The 24,602-nt window shown below is 50.3% G+C and overlaps 1 protein-coding gene across 1 annotated transcript in view; it reads left to right on the forward strand.

The window, feature by feature from the left end:
- The window catches only part of zbtb16a (zinc finger and BTB domain containing 16a), an 80,470-nt gene that overhangs the window by 10,054 nt on the left and 45,814 nt on the right, over positions 1-24,602 (forward strand). Inside the window, exon 3 of the mRNA XM_076979445.1 lies at positions 24,533-24,600. Coding sequence (XP_076835560.1) covers positions 24,533-24,600 — 68 coding nt within the window. The remainder of the gene's footprint in view (positions 1-24,532; positions 24,601-24,602) is intronic.

Genomic DNA, 24,602 nt, shown 5'->3' on the forward strand with positions numbered 1-24,602 from the left:
TGAATCATGTTGCATTAGACAAGAGCCGTTTTAAACAAGTACACTGCTTGAAGTCAGGGTCCAAACTCAAAACAAAACAAAACAAAAAAAAAAAAAAACCACTGCTGAAAATGTGTCTTTGCGTTCTGCTTCTTCCTTTTCCTGTCAGAAAGCGTTTGACCTCACTGCGAGAGTGTTTTTATTTGAGCGCCATTATGAGCCAGCGGTTTCCTTCTCTCGAGTGAGTACAGTGTTTTTAATCCCATCAATTTCCCATTAGCATCTGGTTTCTGGCGCTGGCCACATGAAAGAAGACGTGTCGGTTCCCCCTCGGTGGTTCTGATGCGGCGCTGAGCTGCATGCACAATGCCGGGCTGGAGTAAAGGGCCAAGCCATGCGTGCATGGGGGCTGTGTGAATGCACTGCTGGGGCTCCACAGTCCCCTGGAAGTATCAAATCAGAACCTTCCTCGGGCTTCCACCAAGAGGGGCTCTAATTAGCTCCTTTGTTGCCCGTTCAAAGGGGTGCCAGAGATTGGCAAGGGGCCCCCGATAGAGTGATACAAGTGTGCTAAAAAGGGGGTCATAAAATACCCATCACAATAGATCTGTGTGCAGCCGGCACAGGTAGGGGCAGTGGAGCTGGGCTGTGGCGGGCTTGTTTATCTGGTGAAAACCGCGCCGCCTTTGAAAGGCCGGGCGACGCACACATGCCAACAGGCGCCGTTCGCTCGGTGGCGATCTTTACCAGAGGGATCCATGGGAATAATCAGAACAATTCTTTTGATTCTTTGTTTTCTATTGACTAAAATATTTCCTCTGAGATGTATTTTCTCTCTCTCTCTCTCTCTCTCTCTCTCTCGCTCTCTCTCTCGCCCACCCCCCACTTTTCCTGTGTGTGTGTGTGTGTGTGTGTGTGTGTGTGTGTGTGTGTATGCATGCGTCCATCCAGGCGTGTGTGCCTGTGTGTGTGAAGTGTATATGTTGAGCTAGTTTAGACGAGGACTGAAAACTCTCTCTCTCTCCTGTCTTCTCTTTCATTGGGATCTGGAGGCATTTGAGAGTTCCAGTATGGACACGGTGAGGAAATGCAGAAAGCCGTGCCACATATTTTAATCCGCACCGTAATCCAGTGGGATCAGTTGGATAAATCATGGCATAGAGCTTAAAACCATAATTGATTTCTGTATTTGCTGACCGGAGATGCCCGTAGTGATCACCAGGTGGAGAGTGTGGAGAAACGATGACTTGTCCTTAAGAGACTTCCATTATGGAATTCACAATGCCTCTAATTCAATAGAGGAGAGATTATTTCAGCAGGAACACTACCTTCATTTAGACCCGACGTGAGGGTGCTCTCTCTGAGAACTGCCAATGCACCGTCAACAGCATGACATTTAGGGCCACTTTATCACCCAAAAGACTAAGTCCATTGTGTCAAACTCAAATATTCGAGTAATCTTTCAACCGCCTCACCGTTGGGTTCCCATGATCCAGAAAAGTCACGCAGTTTGCGGCCTGAGCTCAATCTCTCGTCACCATCCGTTTAAATCCAAAGCGGATCTACATGCGGCAAAACGTTCTGGGTTTTTTTTTATTTTCGGGCTGGATGAAGCGATACAGCATTTACCGTCGGTATTGCTCAGCTATTTTAGACTTGTCACCGAAAGGGTGCTAGAGTTTTATTGGCGTGTTACAGCGAGGGAGCTTTCTCCCGTAGCTCAGGCTGAAGTGTTTTGTGCTTTCTCGCTGTCTGGCGTCCGAAAGCCATTCCATTTACTGGACTGATCACCGGAGCAGCCTGCAGTGACATGCCATGACTCAAACGGCATCATTTCTGCTGTTTGTGTCCGTGGCAGGAGGATACGGATGATGCTGTCAGGAGACGGCGTACGCCATTAAACGCGGCATGCGACACCAGCCCGGCCGCCGCCCCACGCCCCGCCCTCTGCGCCCCGTGGTTTTACGCCCCACCTGACCTTAGCTACCAAAGAAACACCATACTGATGCTTTCTTTCCAGGGTTAGCTGCGGTATCATTTTGAAGTGACAAGTTTTTAGTTGTTTTGCCGTTTTTTTTGTTTTTGTGTGTGTAACGTGCGTGTGTGTCTGTGCTCCTCGCTCTGCCTGTGTCACTAGAGCTGGAGGAGATGGAGCTTCTAACAGGTGTTTGCCTCCTTATCTCCACGTCAGGCCTTATCTCTGAGACTCAGCTTCCTGCATGCTAACGCAGACCTCAGAGCGGGGAAATATTTCACTTAGCCTCTGACCTCTCGCACGCACACGCGCATGGAACACCCACGGTTCCTCGCCACGCTCGGGCCGGGCTTCAGCCCGCTGTGCCCAGCTGCCCCGCACGCTCTCGGTGCGCTGGAGCAACTGCTCAGGATGCATCTTGCCGCTGACCTTGTCAGCCACGCAGCCTCCTTATATCAGTGAGGACACCTTGGCGTTAGACTAAGAAACGTGTGGGGTTTTTTTTGCAGTGGAGGTGCCTGGAACAAAAGTCGGCGTTATGGAGAGGGTGGAGATCCCCGGAGCTCGGAGCAGAAGTCTGCCTGGACTCATTTTCATTCCCACCTCTGCGGGCCCGGTGGCAGGAGGCGCACGGTCTCACAGCCATGAGAGCTTCCATTGTGAGAGGTCGTCTCTGTTACAGTAGAGTGGATGTAGGGGTCTCGGCCCAGACAAAGGAGGGGTCAAACAGGCCCCCATTATTTACAGTAGTCCCTTTCATTGCCCGAGTGAAACGGGAGCCTCCAGGGGCCTCATGGGAAGAGCAGTGTTTTTGCTCAGTCAGGCCTTCAGTAAGGTCAAAGAGCAGAGGGGGTGGGGGAGGATGACTTCCAGGGTTTTCATGGTAGGGTTTTTTTTTTTTTTATTGATCAGCAAAGAATTCGGTCACAGAGGCAAACTTCAGTAAAACAAAGTAGAGGGGGAGGGGGCTTCGTGCAATGGCTTCGGCCCGAGCTGCTCAGACAGCGCGGCGATGGCACAGAACACGGCACCGGCCTCCCTGTCACATAAACAAAGGGCCAGAGACTTAGCAAACAATGAGGAGGCTCGCTTTTGTCTGCGTGGCTTTGGATCCGATAGGACTGGCAAAATTTCTGAAATCCAGAAACCCTCCCGTACCTCCGAGCGGCCGGTGCAAACCGCTCCGCCGCTCTGCCGAATTTTTTTTGCTCCGCCACCCTAAACGTCCCGCCTGTATCTCCATTTTGGTAATAATGCCGGCCGTGCGGTTTGGTGTGTTATTGATTAACACCAAGATGAAAGCTGACACGTTTAAGAACTATCATATGCCTCCTTGTTGGATCTAGTCCCCAAAGCCTTCTGAAACCAGTAGTATTTGTTTTCCTTCATTAAGAAAGGGAAAGTAGCCCAGCCAAACCTTGGCTCCTCTAAGCGTGGTGCAAAAGCACCATCTGCCAGTAGGATCCCACATAATCTTGGCATAATCTTGATTTAAATGTTAGGGCGGAGAGAGAGAGCGAGAGAGAGCAAGCAAAGAAAGAGAGTTCTACATACAATACGCCGAGCAGAACAGTCTGCCGGAACAGATTTTATTATTTTTAGTTACACAATGCCAGCAGGGTCAGAGTTCATGGGGCAGAGGTCTGTATTCTGGGTGGGGTGTTGGGGTCCAGAATGACCCCTGCCTTTCAGTCCATTGTGCTGGCCCTAACTCAAGCAGAGTTTGACAGAGGCTTTGAATTTGCTTGACAGAACACTGACCAATCAGAGAACGAAAGAGCTTTTTGTGCACAACCAAATAAAATGATAAAGGACAGTTTTCTACGCATATTGTACTTGAAACTCCAATTAAAGTGCGATTTCGATTGAATTTCATTCTTCACATTTAAACCTGCTTAATTACATTAATCACTTAATTCAGACTTCTAACAACATTTCTACTTTAGGAAATATCCAGTTGTTGTAGAATGAATATTTCTAACAGAGCTGTGAGATTCAGGTTTTCCTCAAAATCCTTTTTAGTGTTTTTCAGTCTTCTGTGTGTGTGTGTGTGTGTGTGTGTGTGTCTGTGTGTGCGCGCGCGCTGTCCACTGGCTGTGGTCATTTCCGTACTCCACTCCCAGATCAGCGGGCATGACTAGCTTTTCTCCCTGGGTCTCTGCTCGGTCTTCCAGGGCCAAATAGAGTTGTGTTGTGAGCTGCTCCGGTCTCTCCCCCTCACCCCATTGTCTCTGCGTCCCTCTCAGCCCGCTATTGTGATGAGGTAATGGCTCCTTCATTCCCGGCCTGTCAGCTGCGCTCTGTTGTCTAATGTGTGGAACGGTTAAAAATAAACCTTTTGTGTACACTAGCCAGAAAAAATATCGAGAGAGAGAGAGAGAGAGAGAGAGAGAGAGAGGGAGCATGAGGCTTGGAGTCTAGTAAGGGGGGGATAAGTTGTTAGCACTAGTGCGGTGATGACTCGGAGGCCTGTGTGCTTCCTACAGATCAAGGGCAGGAGGAGTGAACGTGTGTGCTGTAGGTGGAGGGTCTACAGCAGTTCTGCACAACGTGTGGTGAGGACGTCCTCGTGGGAGCGCGCGTGAGAGGCCCGGCCCGCTCAAATTCACGATGACGTGAAGGGATTCAAACGCGCTCTCTTAAGAGAAACGTGGTGTGTGTGTGGATTTGTTACAACACTTTCTGCCCTGTAAACACTCGGGGGGACACTCTGTCTCCTGTCTGGGGAGTTATGGGTCAGTGTGGACCTCCTCGAGGACAGCTGGAGTGGTGGCACAGCAAAAGGAATCGCACATAGTTCGGAAAACAGTGGGTGTGTTTGAAAAGAGACTTTTACTTACAATTAGGCTTATTCTCTTATAAATAAATTAACTCTTCTAAAAAGGCCTGTTAGATTGGGACTGTAGCCGTTACTTGGAGAGGTTCCCTTGCATTTGACCCGGGTGGTGCGAGGTGAACCGTCGGTCACAGTCGGCGGCTGCAAGGCCAGGGCTCCTGATGCGTGGTCGGTGCGGAGAGTCTGGGAGCAGCAGCTCCTCCACGCCCACAGGGCCACGCCTCCACGCCCACAGGGCCACGCCTCCACGCCCACAGGGCCACGCCTCCGCACCGAGGGTCACACTTTTACGCCCAGCTTTCCCCCAGCCTCGGGAGGGGGGGAGGGGGGGGCCCTGGCCCACACCTTCATTCCTCTCCCGCTCTCTTCCTCAGTGAGGAGAGGAAGGGAGCTCAGGTGGCCTCGACCCTCCACCGAGTCTTTTACACCACCGTGCTAATGCTGACGCTGGAGCTGACGTCAAAACGTCCGATATCTCCGAACGGCACATCGTGTCTGGCTTTTAGGGGGAGTGTGACATGAGCAGGTTTTGTAACTGCACAGTTACGCTCAGAGTCTGAACTCTGATCCATTTGGCTTCGTCCTCTGGAATGTCTGTGGAATGAATCTTGTTTTGCAATCACCCTGATATTTGTAATAATAAGACAAAAATATATATTTTTTCTGTTTCCTCTCCAACAAACTTCCTAATTTCTGTCCTGGTTACTGACCTTGACTTGTACTATACTTCTCTGCGCACACAACAACCCCCCCCTCCACATTTAACTATATAGAGCAAAGGTGCCACTCTGGTCAGCTGTCTATCTCTCCTTCTTCCTCACCCCTTTGATTTGCCCCCTGGATCCATTCAGAGAGAAGTGGAGAGTAGCAGACAAAGAGCTTTTATTATTTTATTGGAGCAATGCACACTTGGCTCTAAGGTGCTGCAGTGACACGCCCCCCCTTCTACGGTCTCACACGTTGTGCCACACTCTCACATTGCTTGATTGGTCTGTCTGCCCTTATGTGAGACCATCCAACACGGATCTAAATAAAACATCTTGATGTGCCTTCAGATCGCGTTTAACATGGCCTCAGCAGGCAGGCTGAAGGCATCTCCAGGCCTGGTCTCCAGACCCGGCTTCCAAACAGGTCCATGTCTTTCGTAGGTGCTGGTGGTGTGGCGTCATGTCTCTGTCGCATACACAGAGTGCCAAATTAATAAACAATATTGATGATGATGAATAAAATGTACAGTAGGTAGCTGGTACTATGGGAAAGGAGAGGTCGGTATTGGATTAATCACACCTTGTTAGGAGGAGCAAACCAGCCCGCGTAGCTAAAAATAAACACCACATGTGGACCGCGCTGTACCCAAAGAACCACTCCAGGAACAGGCACGAGCAGAATAGGCCTCTGGATGCCGGGGCGAGCTGGGTCAGGGATCAGACTACAGCGACGCTGGCTTGAGAACACGTTTCGGTTAGGTCTGCAGGTGTGGTTCGTCATTCTTCCTTTATATAACGATATCTGAGCTAGTTAGATCCAGCTCTGTTCACCTTACATGCCAAGCTGGGGATCTCTGTCATACTGGATGTCACATGAGTATGATCATGAGTCACACGCTGTAGAATAGCATGTTCTCTTTTAAGGCGTGTTGAATTACTCTCGCACATGTATAGAGGTAAACAACACACTTTGCTGCAGTTGTGTTTTGTAGGCGTCCTGCTGTTTGCAAATGATTGATCGAGTTCGAATAAAATGGGTGTAAGTTTCCTGTAGGAAGCAGGAATGCATACCGGCCCGATGATCTCAGCTGCGTTTCAGGTGTTCTGGACAGCCAGGCAAACCAGCACAAGCAGTGGAGAACTTCACACTTCATGAAACGAAATAAAAGCATTGGAAAGCTAGCAAGACTTTTATATATACAAGACTTTTGTTATCCAAAAATACTCATTTTACTGGCTTGTGATTAATTCTAAATACTATTTACGGTGCCAATTAGTCACGTCGGGACAAACACCCATTTTTCTTGTTGGTGCTATGGATTTCCGACCGTTGGTGGTCGGCCATACTGAGGCGTGAGGCTGTTCCAGCCGGGGCGGCAGCTGGTGGGTGGGGTGATGGATGAGAGGATATTGGCGGTGTGGTGTGGTGGCGGTGTGGTGTGGTGTCTGTGTGTTGCGGCTCGGTTCACCCACAGCACTGATGTGTTTCCAGCCCCAGTGCAGGCGGACATGTCAGCTTGAAGCTGCTCCACGGCACGCCGGGGCAAATTGATAGCACCTGGGCACGCACGCCGTAGCCGAGAGGCTGGAGTCATCTAACGCCAGCTTCTCCTGACTCTACAGACCAGGATTCGCCTTATTCGGCCTCTCCCTTTCCGGAGAGTGGTCCTCCGTTTCTGATGAATGCCGCCGCTAATATTTTTACAAGCTGCCCAGCCCCGTGGCCGTGGTGGGTCCCGTATAGCAACACGAAACTAAATCGGCGTCCGCCGCCTCCGTGCTGGAAACGTTTCTGGCTTTTTCGGCCCTGTGCTTTTATATGCTCCTATTAGCAGCGCTGTAGTAATGAGTAAGGAATGATTTGGATAGTGTAATGAAATTAAAATGAACTACAAGCTTTATGTGTCCCTTTGAATGCTCGGTTATTCACCACTGGAACAAGTTATGACCCAAATAGATGCACTGCGTCTGGTGCATCTTAATTTGACTTCAGCAGCCTGTGGCGGGGCACGCAGAGCCCATAACAGCATGCTGCTTGATCAAGATCAGTAGACTGCACATTCCTCCTGAAATGGCTTGCGCATGTAAATGCGAGTGCAATTCCTTCCACACCTTCTCACCCTGGCAGAGGTGGAGAGACGGGGCAGTCTCGGCGTGAGCCCAGAGGGCAGAGGTCGGCGCCGCACGTGGTGTGGTTCGAGTCCCCCAGCGGGGGCTGGACGCAGGGACTCGGGAGGCGGGGTTGGGTTCCTGGAGCAGCTCTGACGGAAAGGTACCGAGATCACGCTTGACCGGGCACGGCAGCGTCATCCTGTAGAGAACAAACACAAACGCAGCTGGATCCGTGTCCAGAACCAAAGCTGGACTGGCACTGATTGGACCTGGAGCTCCTCCAGGGCCCTGTGTTCTGTTCTGGAGGCAGAGTTTGGTGTGCCCTTTGCATTTGTTCAACGCCAACCGTCAGAATGTACCCGCAGCTCTGAGGGTTTGACCATTTTAGACAAATAAAATCCACCATTTGACCCTTGTTTCTGTGACGCAACAGAAAAGATGCGTAGAAAAAAAAAGTGAAAATGCAATATGATATCCACCAGTGTTGAACACGGCAGTGTTGACGTAGGAGAATCTGAGTGGGTAAATGGGGGTGTGTGCGTATATTGTGGGTGCGTGCGTATGGAGAGGTGAATCCCAGCATGTACGACTGTGTACTCCGATTCCTGCACACGCTCTGGTTCAGCACAGGCACATTTTAATTAAGGTGACATTTTGCTCGGCTGCTGGGATCAATGCAGGCAGATCACGTCTAATGAGGGACGACCCTGCCTTTCATTCTGCACTAACAGCATCGCTGCCTAGGAGAGAAATATTATGGCTATGCCTGATGTCTACAGACACATTCAAAAATAGATCCTATCTAGACGCTGCTGGTATGGCTAGGAAAATGTTATTTCATCAATTAGTACATGCATATGGCCTTCTTGTAGTCTGGGAAACAGCCCCCTCATACAATACCAGAGAGGCTTCTTTTGGGATGAGGCTAATTAAATTTGGCCATTGTTTTAATGGTAAAATACCAGTCACAGTGTTGCCTGTGCATGCTTGTGTTTGGTGTCCTACACACTGCCAACAGGGTGCACGCCAGCAGTCTTGAAACAATCCCATTTCCATGAGCTAAAAAAACGTGTGTGTGTGTGTGTGTGTGTGTGTGTGTACGTGTGTGTGTGTGTTGGTGAAACGAGGAGGAGCTCACGCCAGCCACAGGGTTCAAACCTGCTGTTTTCTTTTCCCCCTTCCTGACATGTAAGTCATTTCAAAAGTGAAATTCATGAATAGCAAATCCAGTCTTCTATTAAGCAAATTCCTGTATGGTCAGTCTGGGCAACGCAGTGATATTTGCCACAGTTGTTTGATGGATTGCACTGGTTTGCGGTAAGTGTGTATAAGAACACTTGTAACAGTTGCAGTGTCATGCTCACGTGTGTGTGTGTGTGTGTGTGTGTGTGTGTGTGTGTGTGTGTGCGCCCATGCCACCGTGCGTCACATGCACAGATTCGGCTGAGACCAGTCATTTCCACTGTTGATTGGCATCTGACATAGCACAAAGGAAGTTGCACGTGAGAGGAAGGAAGACCTCTCACACTGATTGGTTTAGCTTTAGTGCTCACTGGTGCTTCCTCAAAAATGGCACTTACTCTGGAAGATGGCCTGTCAAACGCGTCTGTTCTTACTCTCTCGTGATGTGTTGCGTGTGCTTTCCTGGGTATTTTAAGACCCGTCTGACTCCTCGGCTCTTGCGTTAAAGGGTGCCGTCTATCCAGAAGTATCTGCTGGTGTCTTCTCTCGAATGAATGCTCTTCTGATGACTGCTTGGTTTTCCAGTCAGGTCCCCCCGTCTCGTGCGACTGCGTCTGATCTAGATGAAGGCGGCGTGTTCACTCCACAGCATGCAAATGGCTTCCGTGCGCTTGATGTAATTCTTCGTTTAGGCCTGTAAACCCTAATTGATTGAGGGGGATTTTTTTCGACATGACGTGTGGAGAGACGGGCATGGCGCCCTTGCAGAGAGCAAAGGGCTGTTGGCGGCACGGACCTCTGAAACGTGTGGCCTCCACCTCTGCCTTGCGTGCTGAAGATAAGCAGTCTCAGCGTTGATACACAAATAGTCACCTTTAGACGCCTGGCCATGAGTGTTGAGTTGCACGGTGACCTTCCCTGACCTTTTATTGACATCCAGTTGACGTTTCAGGAATTGATGTCCAGCTCAACTTGTCCACTGTTTAAACTGCACCTCTTAAAGTGCTGGATTCCAGTTGGTCAAGCTTTACTGTATCTGTTTGGCCATGGGCTGGTATCAGCTACACACAGGATGCTTTCAGCTCTTATCTGGGCTTTTAGGCTGACTGTTGAGTGCTAGGCCTGACCTTTGACCCCCACCCCCCCACCCCACCTCAGCCCTTCCCTCCATAAATTCCTTCCCCTTAACTCAAGCAATGGAAACTTTTTTTTTCTGTAGCTGGGTAAAGTTTAGGTTTGCACCCTCACTTGCATAACTTTCAACCATTTTCGGTCAAACCACTTTTCTGACCTTCAATGGTATTTAATTAATGCGGTAAAAACATTTAATTTATCAAATAAATCTATTGTAAAAAAAAAAAAAAAAGTGCCACTTATAACCAATGATTTGGAGTGTTATTTAATATGACATGTATTCAAAATAGTTTTCCATGTTCTTCCTTGGTGGTGTGACTTTGATATATGCTCTAGCCGTCCATGTTGGAATGTACAGACATCTAGTTTCCTTTAAGCAGTGTGTTCTTATGATAGCGCCCTCTGTAGGCGAGGGGGCTAAGATTCTCCCCATGCCAACCTCTTCTGCACGGCAGCGTCTCGGTTCACAGCCGTGAATCGGTGCAACTGGTTCGCCACCAAAGCCCTTAGTCGGTCGCTCCCGAAGTCAGGATGAGCGTGTGAGGATCGTGGCTGCGTGAACAGAAGGACTGAAGTAGATTATATTCCCCACTGTTCTTCACTCTCCTCTGTAGCATGAAAGGCCTGAGTCACAGCTTGGATCATTTACATTCTCCCACATCTTTAGCCAACAGGGCTAAAAAGAAAAAAGAAAATAAATGAAGGAAGCTCTCTCTGTATTTCCTCACTTCAATGGCTTTATCGCAGATAATGCGCTCTGGATGTAGAAGCGGCACAATATTGCAAGACCCTGAGAACCGTGAGGGTCCAGGACTCTGGGAACTCGACGCTGCCGTCCAGGCACATGGAGCTGCGTCTCCTAATACCCCACTCACTCCAAACGGGCCAGAGAATGGAGGCAGTTTGTCTGAGGTTAACCTTTAATCTCCCAAATTAAGAAGAAAACACCACAGCCTCCCCTGCTGTTTCACTGACACGCAGCCTTTTTGTATGGCCAACAATGTGCATTTTCTTCAATTCAATGACAGATTCAGATTGTGGAATTGTTTTGTGGCCGACACTGAAAGGATAATGGACTGAATGCATTTTTTTGGGGGTAATGAATATTTACGAGAGCTTACAGACCCGAGCTTTGGGGCAGTTATTGGGTAAATGTGACTGCACATAAGCACAATTCTTTATTTTCGTGTGCTATATGTACTGTTATGAATGACAGTTTTGTTTACTAGAGCCAGTGTCTAAGCAAACTGCACTTGACTGCCCTTGACAGTACAGTCGTTGAAATGCACATTGATTAATTAACTAGAGGCACTTATTTGCAAATGGACTGTCTGAGCTGATTATCACATCCACCTCTTTATTAGTGCCACTACCGTCTCTCATGTGACTAGTGTGTGGTTCATGCGTGTGTGTGTGCATGTGTGTGTAGTCGTGTGTGTGTGTGGGTGGGTACATCCTCCTCACACTCTGCTCCATGAGTTCTGCAAAACATGGATGCAAGCAGACAAGTGGACCATCAGAGTCTCTTCAGACCTCTTGCAGTCCAGCCCCTGCATACACACATTCCCCATGATGCCTTGACTCGAAGGCCCATCTCCCCAGCCGCTGCTATACTGCAGGCTCACCCAGAGGTTTGGGTCGCCACTTTTATTAAAAATAAATACTGAAGAATGCAGCTGTATGTGGGGGGAGGGGAATCTAACTGCAAGTAAAAAAAGAGAAATTTGTATCTGCAATGCATAAAACTTAGGACAGAAATTAAGCATTTAACTTTGTTATCTCCGTTAAGTTCTGCAGTTTGTGAAGTCAATCCATTTATTTGAGCAGGTCTGGTCCAGTGTTTGTATTTTCCCGTAGCTTTGGTTTCATTGAGATCCCAAAAGCCTCGTCAATCGTCCGTCAAACAAGAGGACCCCGCCCTGCCCGCCCCTCACAGCCACTGCCGTCGGCGCACAGCAAAGCCAGAGAACGCGCTTGATAACGGTGGAAATGATGGTTGACCCCTCCAGAGCAGATGCGTATCAAGGTCCCAGCCAGCGAATGAAAGACCTCTTTGGGCTCGGTGTGTAGGGGCATTGTGGCCACTGGCTTTGTCCAGATGGTTCACATACCTTTAGTCATGCTTTGGTGAGGAATGCCGTCCCTTGGGAGAGCTCACAGCCTGGTAACAAGACGAACATAAACATCCTTTCTTCCGTGCCCCCCAAAATAATCCAGGCCAAGGCTCAGGCACCGGGGGGCTGTAGGGGTGAAAATGAGCTTGTGCAAAAAAAACCCCACATCTCTTTAAAATCATAATTGTTTCTAGAGACGTACTTTATTGGAATGTGTTTTTAATTTTTGTGCGTGTGTGTTTAAATCCCTTTTAGTCCCTTTACCATCTTGAACCATTTTGGGTGATGTGTGAAAAGGGCTCATGAAACAAGCACTTGGAGAAAAAGCCCTTAATCGTTATGTGGTCTCCCAAAAATGGCATCTCGGGATAGCTAATCAACCCTTTAAAATCAGCTTTCTTTAAATGCATTAAAGCGATTACCAAAAAATCATACAAAAAATGCACATTAGCAAAACGGCTAGCAACAATCAGCCTAGTTATCCTCTTCAATTCTTTCTTTTTTTTTTTTTTTTTTTACACATTATATTCACATCATTGTATTATCTTCAAGTAAAGTTTTTTGTAATGGGAGAAGTGCCTAGCTGCCAGCCCGTTTCTGGGGACGGTCCCTGTAGGTGCTGGAACACATCTTGGCCAGTCAGAGGACTCTTGTATCTCAGACCTAGAATTGTTGGGCATTCATAAAACTGGGTAAACAAAAAAACCTTTCCGGCATGTTTTGAATAAGGCGTGTTTGGTTGAGCACTGCACGGTTTTTTGAGGGTTTGAGACTGAAGCCGGTGAAGGGGGGGGGGGGGGGGGGGGGGGGGGTCTGAGAGAAATTCTAAATAAAAGACAGAACAAATGGGTTCAGACAAACAAGAATGGAACAACTGACTGGCAGAGAAGATTAACTCTGTTCTCGCTAAAAGCAAGAAGAAATCCCATCCAGCCATTCATTAATGAAAGCCCTTTCTTTTAAAATGTAAGCCAGATTTTTCTATTTGTTCCCCATTTTTTAGTGTCTGTGTGTGTGTGTGTATGAGAATACTGCAGGGATGTGGGCCGTCGTGCCGCTCGCTCGTGGTGAGTGTGCGGCTTCTCTCAGCGAGCGGATCATTAGCGCGACGCGCCGCTCACTAATGACACTCTGGTTCTGGAGCGCGCCTGGGTCCTGCATCGCGGCGCTCTCGCGTCCCTCGCGCGCTATACGCCAGGAGTGCGCGTCTGCGGCGGCGGCGCGCTCGCTCGCTCTCCTCCGGGCCCAGGCGTGCTCCCGCATCTGTCGCCGCGTATCCGCGTCTCAATCGCTCTTTCAGTAGGAAGGCTCCCTAACAGCTCAGTATCGCTCTTTCATTAATCAAAGACACTTCCAGTGTCCCATTACAGAAACACAACTACTCGGCCTGTCTCGAGCCGACAGCTCGCCAATTCATCTTCTGTGAGGAAAAAAGCTGCCCGCTGCCTACCTGCCTTGCCGAGCTGTTAAGTCCACAGGAAGACCCTTTGAAATTGTTTTCTCTAGGTCAAGCAAACAACAAAAAAGGCAAATTGCTTGTCTTGAGTAACGTGAAGGTGTGTGTGTGTGCGCGCGCGCACGCGTGGATGGGGGGGGGGGGGGGTTCCTCGCTCGTAGAGGGATCTTGGGGACGTTTGTTAAGATGCTGATTTAAATGCGGTGAGCAGGAGCTCACTGGACCCCAGCCTCTCTGGAGATTGCCCCTAGTTCTAAATACCATCAGCACTAACTTGCTGGTTGTCCCACTGGACAGCGCTGGGCAGACTGGCTGGGCAGAACAGTGCACAGTGGAAGTGAGAGGCCATACACACATTCAATTACTCCAGTGCTATTGGTTTTAAGCAATTAAGCCAAAAGAAGAGTGCTTTTTTTTCTTCCAGAGCAAATATTAGTTACATTTTTGACATGAATAAAGTGGTCTGTGTATCAAAGTGGAATTTATATGTGATCGTTATCTAAGCTAAACCACTCAACTGAAATGATCTGTGTAAAGTTATTAGCTTGTATTTCTTTTCTACTCTTGGAGGTGAGAGTTGCACTCTACAGTAAATCCCACAATATGGCGATATTCAACTCAGGAAATGTGTCTGGCAACAAGTTAATACAAGGAACTAATATATCACATGTGAATGAAATCATAAAAGGAACTACACATTCAGGAATGCTGACAGACCACACAACAGATTCATTTCAGCTGACGAGAGGAAAGCATATCTTACTGTTAAGACATATTCAAGAAAAGTCATTTAAATGCTTTTCTTTGAGAGAATAATATGTATTTATTTTTTATGAAAGGACTTCATAAAAAAAGTATAGACTTGGGTTGCATGTTGAGAACCCCCTTGATTGTGGTTATTACTGAATAATTGTGTGGACACAATAATTCTAGCACAAGAGAGGCTGGAGTGTTTCAGAGAGCGCCACCTTGCAAAGGTCCTCTCGGCCGTCGTCTGTGTGGCGCGTTCGCACGCACGCACGCTCGCGCGATGGCTTTGAGCTCTGCTCCTGCGCCTCTCCTCCCCGACTGATGGGTGCGCTGAGGGGAAACGCGGCCTGGAGAAAGCGCCATCCCGCCGCACGCCAAATGAAGACATATTGAAGCGTGCGGGGGGACGCGTGAGCCCGCCGCTGGGCTATTAATTACTCTTTTGTCACGTGCGGCTGCTGAAAGACTTGACACCTAATGGGACGGATGGGTGGGTGACGTGGGGCAGCTGGTGGCTCACGCTCCACCCCTCCGTGCATTATTCATGTTCCCGGTATGCGCGGTACACGTGATTTAATGCGGGGGGGTTTGCTGTTCTCTCGGGCCAGCAGCACCGCTGGACGTCGGGGCCTGGGTGTATCTCGCTGTGCGGCGTGTCGGGAGTGGCGCGGGGCGTCGCGTCTGTGTGGAGCAGCCGCCGTGATGTAATATGACAGGAGCGAGGAGTTGAAAGGGCTTCATGAAAGGATCGCTGCGTCTGTGCACTTTGACTGCACCTGCATCCAACAGTGAAGAGTGTGCTCCAAGAGCGCCTCTGCTGAGAGGGGTGTGTGTGTGTGTGTGTGTGTGTGTGTGTGTGTGTGTGTGTGTGTGTGTGTGTGTGTGTGTGTGTGTGTGTGTGTGTGTGTGTGTGTGTGTGTGTGTGTGTGTGAGGGAGAGCCAGACTGAGTCTAGGCAGAACAACCTCTCGTTCTCTCTGTTTGCTCCACTCTGCACTAGAGTGCCCAACCTTGGCAGGCTGACCATGCCACTGATGATTATTCGTTTGGTACAGGAGTCTATTTTGATTTCCCCTCCCTGTGAGAGACTGAATCAGACCCCATATTGATTTCTCTTCACGCTCTTGTTCTCGAGTCATGGCTCCTCCGGCCGCCCCTGACCGGCAGGCGGTCTGTAATGAGGCCCAGGGTGGACCTGACTCACACTCCATTACGGCTCCCCGGTGACTTGCGCTGGTCTGAAGTCAGTGTGGAGGGTCCACATGTACTGGCTGGCATAAGCTGGTCCTGGGTCAGTTAAAAGAAAAAAAACCAAAAGACTGAATGGAGAGCGTCTGTGCTGCGCTGGACTGGGGCCTGCGTCCTGATGCGAATGTCCCCCCTGTCAGTAGTGCTCTAATAGCCAGCGCCCAGGAGCTGTCAAACGTTCCCCTGTACTCAGCATCTAGTTCTCACCGGGCTGATTTAGATTACCCAAAAAATTTGCCTCACAATTTTCTTAATGCAGTTTGCCAAGAGCCATGTGCTTGGTAATAGCGCTCAGCTGAACTGAAACACTGGCCTGTTCTATTAAACCTCACGCAGACGGACAGCCGTGCGGCCGGACCGGGTGACATTAAATCCCCCTGAGAGCCGCATTATGACCTCATGTACAGCAGAAATTGAATCCGGCGCATTCCTGGCATGGTCGGCCCCTGCGTGTCTGTGTGTGTGTGTGTCTCTTCTGTCCCCTTGTCCCTCGTTCTGGTCTCCTCAGAGGGCCCTCTGTGCTAGGTTTGTCTCCAGTGTGACTGTGCAGTGTGGTGAGGAGACCTCACACTACGCTTAGGGGCCATGCAGAGGACTCCCATCACCTCGCAGGTGGAGCGTGGTATTGGCACAGTGCTGTTGCAGTATTTACTCCACCTCAGGCTACAGACAGAGTCACGAGGAGCACACAGAGAAGGTGGCTAGACACGGAATCGCCCCCGAGACCTGTTATTTCTACCCCCGGCAACGACCATGGCACCTGGCTCTGTCGGCAAACGCGCTCCTCGCGGCTGAATCAATCTCGAGTCGTTGCATAATATTGTGAGAGTCGCAGCCAAAGCTCAGATAATCTCCTCCTCGTCAACTGGTCTGTGCAGGCCTCGGTCCGACTTGTCGCGCTGCCCAGAGAGCCGAGCGCGGCTGTTTACAGTGAATGGTGTACCAGGTGGTGATACTGATGATATGAACTGATATGATGGGGTGCAATGTTTTTCCGACGATAAACAACATCTGTGCCGTGCTGTCGCTCCGCTAGCGCGCTACGTCGCTCGCCGCTTAACTTTTGGCATCTTGTTCTTTTTGTTTTTGTTTTAATTATTTATTTATTTATCTTTTGCACACTCCGCCGTGTTCTGGGTTGTTATTGGGTTTCATCTTTATTAATGTAACAGGTGCTCGCTTGTTAGAACAGGAAGAAACGGCTCTCTCCCGAAAGCGTGGCAGATATAAACTGCAGCACGCGAGAGGGCACAAACATTTGATGTCTTCTGAGGAGGGAATAAATTATACAAGACACGGCGGAATGCTTCCTGGCTGCTTTCTGTCTTTCTTTTTCAAAACCAAAAGACCTAAAGTTAGACATCCTTGAGATTTCTGCCCCTCAATTGAAGGTGATGCCCATGAATAATGTATGGCGGAGAGGGAACTCTCGTCTGGAGCTTTTTATAGCGTGGCGGCAGGCCCGCGCACGCTAACCCCGCAGATCTGAGGATCAACAAATGGGAGCAGAAGAAAACAAGAACATAACAAACTGTGGAGAGAGAGAGTGTGGGGGGGGGGGGGGGGGGGGGGGGCTGGGCTATATTCAGGGCAGAACCAGCCTGCCGTTTTGGATAGAACATGGAAGAAAAGGAGGATTTGGGAGCTGGAGCTGGCATTTAACCTGGAGTTCTGACAGGTCTAAAGATGGGAGTTAACCCGAAACATTCCTGCCTTTATGTTACCTCCGCTGCGGGAGCGCGCCCTCTTGATTGGCTTCCACGGCTATTATTGCAGGTGTCACAAACTGTCAAATCACCCCTGATAATCGCTGAACACAAGCTGGAGATATTTGCAAACATGAATGTCCTAGGGAGGTGGGGATTAATAAAAAAACAAGAGGAAGGGATATACCAAGAAGCCCGTCGATATGTTTAAACGTTGTGGTTGTCCTTTATTGGAAAATGTACTGAGCGTAGTCGGCGTGTACATTTCAGAGGGTTAATGACAGACGCAGCCCATATAGCTGCTGAAGGTAAAAGAAACATTAGCTCTGACTCTTAGCTGAGAGGGCTATGGGTATAAATTGCGGAACATAGGAACAGCGGTCTCTCTTTCCCAGGTAGCACGTTTAGGGTGGCTGCCTGCAGTCTGGGTCCTGGTGGGGCCCTCACGTGTGTCGTGCCCAACGTCTGCGTGGTTTTGCCTCACGAGCACACGGAGAAGAGGGTTCAGGAGGACGTTGGTAGGGAGGCAGCTTGGCTCCTCCGGACAACATGACTGAACTTTGTTCGGCGGCACGATCTTCCAATACGCCTTCACTGTCTTGTTATTAAGAGCTCTCCACCAACACGCGTGTGCACGCTAAAAACACACAAACTGGGCAACCCACGGTGGGGGGAACTTAACCCAAACCCAGGAGAAAGCTACAGCTGCGCGGTGAAGAGGTTTGGCTGAGGGAGGGATCGATCGGGAAAACGAGGACCTGCCTTATTGATAAGCTTCACCACACAGCATGTAACCTCCTCCTCCTCCTCCTCCCAATGATAATTGCATGTTTCTCATTGCTGCGGTGCCATTTCTGGGCGGAGTGTGTTGGTATTGGAGTAGCATCGTCTTCGAGAGTTCGATTTCACACCATCCCACCTTCTTCCGCGGTGCCACGCGACTCACAGCGTTGTTGGGGGGGGGGGGGGGGGGACAGCTCTTATCCGCAGGGCCGTGGAAGGAGGGTGTGGGCGTTTTAAAGCGCCCTCCATCGGCGTCATCACCACGCCGGCATCCTGCTCCACTCTCCTGTCCCCACCCCAGCTCCCCCGTGCTCAGCTACGGTTATACGGTTAGCACGGGGTGAGCGGCACGGCCGAGTGTGGCTGGAATTCGTATGAACGTCTCGCCGCAGGGATGGAGGGCCGAGTCATTGATATGGGCAGGACAGCCCACGCTGGCGAGCATTATCCAGCCTCTCGATACATTCTGACTGGGGCGGGGGGCGCAAAAGGGATCTTGAAACAAAGGATAAAGGATTAAAGGATGTACAGAAAGGCGGGAACAGTGGATGTTAGATTATTCATTTGTTGTGTCGGAGTGTAATGGGTGTGTGTGTGTGTGTGTGTGTGTGTGTGTGTGCGTGTGTGTGTGTGCGTGCGTGCTCACAGCAGGGTTCATAAACGCTGTAATGGCTTCTCCCGGGTACAGTCGCAGGGTGTTGGGGTGGGCTCATCTTTTCAGTTTCGGTTTGGTCGTTTTTTTGGTGTCGGTGCTGCTGCTGTTTTGTTCTCTTCCCCGTGCCGTCTGATTCGCCATTGCCCGCCTCATTCACTCCTAATGGGGTGGAAAGGGCTGAGGGGGAAAAGCCTCGCCGGTCTTCTCTACAAAGACCGCTAAAATAAAAGCGAAACGCTCGGGATAGTTAGCCTAGCTATGTGGCGTAGATGAGAGCGTGACATGAACACTGTAATGGCTCTTGCCAGGTTTTAGATATATTGCAAATGCTTTTGACCATGCATTTTGCTTTTTTTTTTTTTTTTTTGCTTTTAACTTCTGTGTGGCTTGACTGAAATGGTGGCTGTTTGTATATTTATGAATACGTTTTTTCAGGATTAAACCTTTACCGTTTTTATTTTCTTTTTCTCTTTAAGACACTTTAATTGGAGGGGTCAGTCAACCTTCGTCTTGAAGAGGGGTTCTATAGAAAAGTCAATTAGCATTAATCATCATTATGGTAATGTTGTGGCAGTGTGTTGTCAACACCTGACTGAGATCTTTATTAAGAGCAAGCAGCATGATAGACTGACAGATTGGGATCCCCACCCCCCCCCAACCCATATACCCCACCCAATCCACCCCAAACACCCCCCCCCAACCCATATACCCCACCCAATCCACCCCCAACCCATATACCCCACCCAATCCACCCCAAACACCCCCCCAACCCATATACCCCACCCAATCCACCCCAAACACCCCCCACCCCAACCCATATACCCCACCCAATCCACCCCAAACACCCCCACCCCCAACCCATATACCCCACCCAATCCACCCCAAACACCCCCCCAACCCATATACCCCACCCAATCCACCCCAAACACCCCCCACCCCCAACCCATATACCCCACCCAATCCACCCCAAACACCCCCCCAACCCATATACCCCACCCAATCCACCCCAAACACCCCCCCCAACCCATATACCCCACCCAATCCACCCCAGACACCCCCAACCCATATACCCTACCCAATCCACCCCAAACACCCCCACCCCCAACCCATATACCCCACCCAATCCACCCCAAACACCCCCCAACCCATATACCCCACCCAATCCACCCCACCCACCCCCCACCCATATACCCCACCCAATCCACCCCAAACACCCCCCCCCAACCCATATACCCCACCCAATCCACCCCAAACACCCCCCCCAACCCATATACCCCACCCAATCCACCCCAAACACCCCCCCAACCCATATACCCCACCCAATCCACCCCACCCACCCTCCAACCCATATACCCCACCCAATCCACCCCAAACACCCCCCCAACCCATATACCCCACCCAATCCACCCCAAACACCCCCACCCCCAACCCATATACCCCACCCAATCCACCCCAAACACCCCCAACCCATATACCCCACCCAATCCACCCCAAACACCCCCACCCCCAACCCATATACCCCACCCAATCCACCCCAAACACCCCCCACCCCAACCCATATACCCCACCCCAAACACCCCCCACCCCCAACCCATATACCCCACCCAATCCACCCCAAACACCCCCCCAACCCATATACCCCACCCAATCCACCCCAAACACCCCCACCCCCAACCCATATACCCCACCCCCAACCCATATACTCCACCCAATCCACCCCAAACACCCCCCCAACCCATATACCCCACCCAATCCACCCCAAACACCCCCCACCCCCAACCCATATACCCCACCCAATCCACCCCAAACACCCCCCACCCCCAACCCATATACCCCACCCAATCCACCCCAAACACCCCCACCCCCAACCCATATACCCCACCCAATCCACCCCACCCACCCCCCACCCCCAACCCATATACCCCACCCAATCCACCCCACCCACCCCCCACCCCCAACCCATATACCCCACCCAATCCACCCCACCCACCCCCCACCCCCAACCCATATACCCCACCCAATCCACCCCACCCACCCCCCACCCCCAACCCATATACCCCACCCAATCCACCTCAAACACCCCCCCCCCCCCCCCTCTCTCTCTCTCTCTCTCACTGGCACTCTCAGGCACATTGTCGGGCCCCCTTTTGAAAAATACCTTAATCTGAGTGTGCACATGAGCTGGCCTGCTTTTGAAGGCCCGGGCGGGACCTTGCGAGGCCCGTGAATGGGGGGCCTGGCTGGCTGCACGCCGTAGCCGGACGTTCCCAGGCGGTGCCCCCGCCTCGCCTCGGCTCGCCTGGCCTCATTCTCTGTTCCTCCGACGCCGTGCATGTAAACCACGCGCCCTGCAGGCCCCCCCGGTCACCAGGCCCCGTTCAGTACCTGAATCTGGAGCAGGGGTCGGCGCTGGGAAGGGGTTGTGGGGCAAACGAACCCAGAAAAGGATGGTAAATGATGGATAGTGGAGCATGATTAATCCTCACAGGGAGGTATAGTGCTTCAGCAGCATAGCCTTTCCTCCTTCTGGGTTTTGTTTTATGGATTTTATCAACGGGGTTCATCGTCTGAATGTGGTGGGTAAGTGCTGTCAGGCTGCCTAATGGTGTGTTTTGGGGAGGAGCAGAGCAACGTAAGCAGTGCAGTGCGGCTGCGCTGTGGGGGGGTGGCAGTGGGCGGGGCAGTGGGCGGGCCCTGTGACACGGCAGCTCCTGCGGTTGATGGACGGCCCAGGGGCCACAGCAGAGTGAGAAAGTTCCGATTTCTCCGGGCCGAGCTGTCACAGCTCAATAACACAGGCCCGTAATCTACTCCACTTTCAAACACGGCCCTGATTTACGAGCCCGCACGCCACTCCGCCTCTGAAATGAGGTGTTCAGCATATGTTTTGTTGACATAAATTTGAAATTTATTGCCATTGTCAAAACTGACTGTTGGACAAAGTCGCTTATTAAACGAGCAAATGGCTTGAAAGAGTTTTATGTCGGCTTCCTTAATGACTACAGTCAGTCTGTTTCAGGCAAGTCCCCCCCCCCTCTCTCTCTCTCTCTCACACACACACACACCTTCCATCTATAGTTTCTACGGCAAATTAAAAGCACAGCTGGTTACAGAGACCTGAGGGGTAAAGGAGCTGCCACACATATCAGGGGTGTTTGGGGGTGTGTGTGTGTGCGTGCACACACACGTGTACATGCATGTGTGTGTCCCTTAAACAGGGGTCATTTCTGGTTGAACAGAAAATACAACTCGGTAATGATATCTGGAGTTCACAACCTTTAGCTGTGGCCTTTTGACATTAAGCAAAGGTAATGCGTAGTGCGTAAGCGCTGTGGAGTCGCCCTGTCCCTACACTTGCACTGTTGAGGAGGTTAAAGCACACATGTCAAAGAGCCTCTCATTAGCCAGATATATCATTTCAACCTGTTAATGATCCACAGAACCCATGAAGAACTACCGTCCTAGACATGTTGGTTTTGAGAGCTCAATTCCTGACATGCGAAGTCTTCTAGGTGACCGATCGGGCCTCCATCAGGGCCGGGGCTCGGCCTCCGTACGCGTGGTGTCACTCTGACAGCGTGTGCTCTCCGTCACTCTCTCGTCACTCCTGCCACTCTCCTCTAGAGCCTCCGCAGAAGGACAATGAGCAGATTGAGGGCACACAAAGGCCTTTGAGTGAGAGTTCTCCCTACTGGATCCCTGGGCAGGACAGTCTCGCTCTGTCTCCCAAAGGTGCCCAGACCCCTGGCTTTTTCCCAGCTCCACCCCACGCCCCAGAACCCCACCCCCCACTCCACTCCCTCGCCCGCCTGCCTTTTGAAGTGCCCTTTATCCTGGGAGGCGTTTACAGGCCTTTTTAATTACTTACAGCTTGCCAAAGGGCTTGGAAGCTTCATTCTTCCCTTTGTTCACTGGGTCTCCACAATCCCCATCTAGAAGACAGCCATCAGGATTTTGGACGCTTTGCAAGAGGATTTTTTGTTGTTGTTGTTGTTGTCATCGTCCCGTCCCCCCCCCCCCCCCCCCTCCTCCTAGTCTTTTGTTTATTTTCTGGAGGTTTCTTTTTTTTTCCTCCTTTCTCCTCTGAGCCCAAAATGGTTTTCCATCAGTTTATTCTCTCTGAGGTTAGACCACACTTCCTTGCTTTAGAAGATCTGGTATTATGCATGTAAACCCAGCCTGCATTACAAAAATGTGTAAATCATCACAATGAAGTCTGTGGTGTGGATGAGCACGGCTCGTAACAAAAAGACCACTGCTGAGTGGTCATTTGATGACCAATTAGTTGAGCTGGACAGTAGCAATACCACCAGACATAATTATCATTCACCTATGGTTCACGGTTCTTCCCCTGAATATTCTCCCCAGGTCTTTCAGACTAGAAGCTGAACGTTTAATACGCTATTTGCAAACATTTTGTAACCATATATTTGGCAATAACTGTTCCTTAAACTTTTTAGAAACAAGAGGTGTATTTCTTCATTCCTCATTAAACACATACTTTTGGCACTTAGGTGCAGACAATGAGCTAATTACTACTCTGGAATCAATTGCTAAATGTTGTAAGTATGCTAATAAAAGCTAATTCAGCTCGGCGCTTGTAACACACTGGCAGTTTTCTGACTCTCAGTGGCCTGTTGGCCCTCAGCGGCCCTCTTAAGCAAGGGCATCCATAAAACAATAAAGCCGCGTACCTGCCCGGGCTCGGGCTGATATTATTTATGGGCGTCAGTCACTTAGCTTTTAACCAGCCTGAGTTTGCTAATCCCATAGTGTTGACTCTTCATGTGTCCTGTCGGCTTATCTCAGTGAGGACGCAATGGCTGTGATGACTGGCCTGGTTAAAGATTCAGAAATCCTGCTCTTTGTTGTCAGCCATGAGAAAGACACACACAGGAACATGTTCATGCTAATCCCCACCCAGGCCACAGGGTCAGGCTGGTATGCTAATTGCTGCAATCGTGATAGCCTCAAAACCTTTGCATATAGGCTACTTCCCAGCATCTAGCACGGTCCTTTGGATTAACCGTGAAACATGTTACCAAGAAATTCAAATGGGCGCAAGGTTCTTTCTCTTCTTGTACTCAGGCTGGAAACCCTGTCATTGGTCTCTGCCAGTCTGTACCCAGACTAGAGCCACTGTGGTTGGTCATCTCTGCCAGTCTGTACCCAGGCTAGAGCCACTGTGATTGGTCATCTTTGCCACTGGTGTGAAATGGTATAATTAAGACAATATATGTTAGATTTTCTGTCCAGAGAGGTTGCCACCGGATTTTAAAAAGGGGTTGGGGGTTGGGGAGGGGGGGGGCACAAAAGGCAGCCCACCCTGTAGTTGAGTAAATGCACACTGTCTTGGGGCTCACAGGGCGTCTATATGTTTCTGTTAAAATAAAGAGCCCCTTCATTCGCACTGAGGGACCTGTGTGAATGAACAATAGCACTTTAAAATCTTGAGAATTTTAACAGCGTGCCTCTCATGTCGCGCAGAGAAAATCACTTCCTACTTTCTTAAGGGAGTCTGCTTTAATCCGCTCTTGGGTGTCTGCGTTTTTGGATTAAGAGCTATTTTGTCATTATGCCTTCTTCCCCGCTTTGATTTATCTGTCTTGTGATGGCCAGCAGTTTTACTGGCGCACAGTGCATTCTGGTCCTGCCGTTCCTTCCCGGCTGCAGTAAACAGTGCGGTGTGGACGGCAGCTCCTGTCCTATTTGCGGGGTGAAATTACGCCGTTCTGTCTTCGCCGCTCGGCACCCTAATCAAATCACGTACGCGGTGTGCTCGGGGGGGATGGGGGGGGCAGGGGGCTCCGGGCGCGGCGTCTTTGTGCAAGTTAAATAAATGGACTTGGCTGCGAAGCAGAGGCCTGATGTTGTTTTGCCCTGCCTCTCTCCACAGGAAGCTGCACAGCGGAATGAAGACCTATGGCTGTGAGCTGTGTGGCAAGCGCTTCCTAGACAGCCTGCGT

Source organism: Brachyhypopomus gauderio, chromosome 18 (assembly GCF_052324685.1).
Source record: "Brachyhypopomus gauderio isolate BG-103 chromosome 18, BGAUD_0.2, whole genome shotgun sequence".
NCBI classification, from domain to species: Eukaryota; Metazoa; Chordata; class Actinopteri; order Gymnotiformes; family Hypopomidae; genus Brachyhypopomus; species Brachyhypopomus gauderio.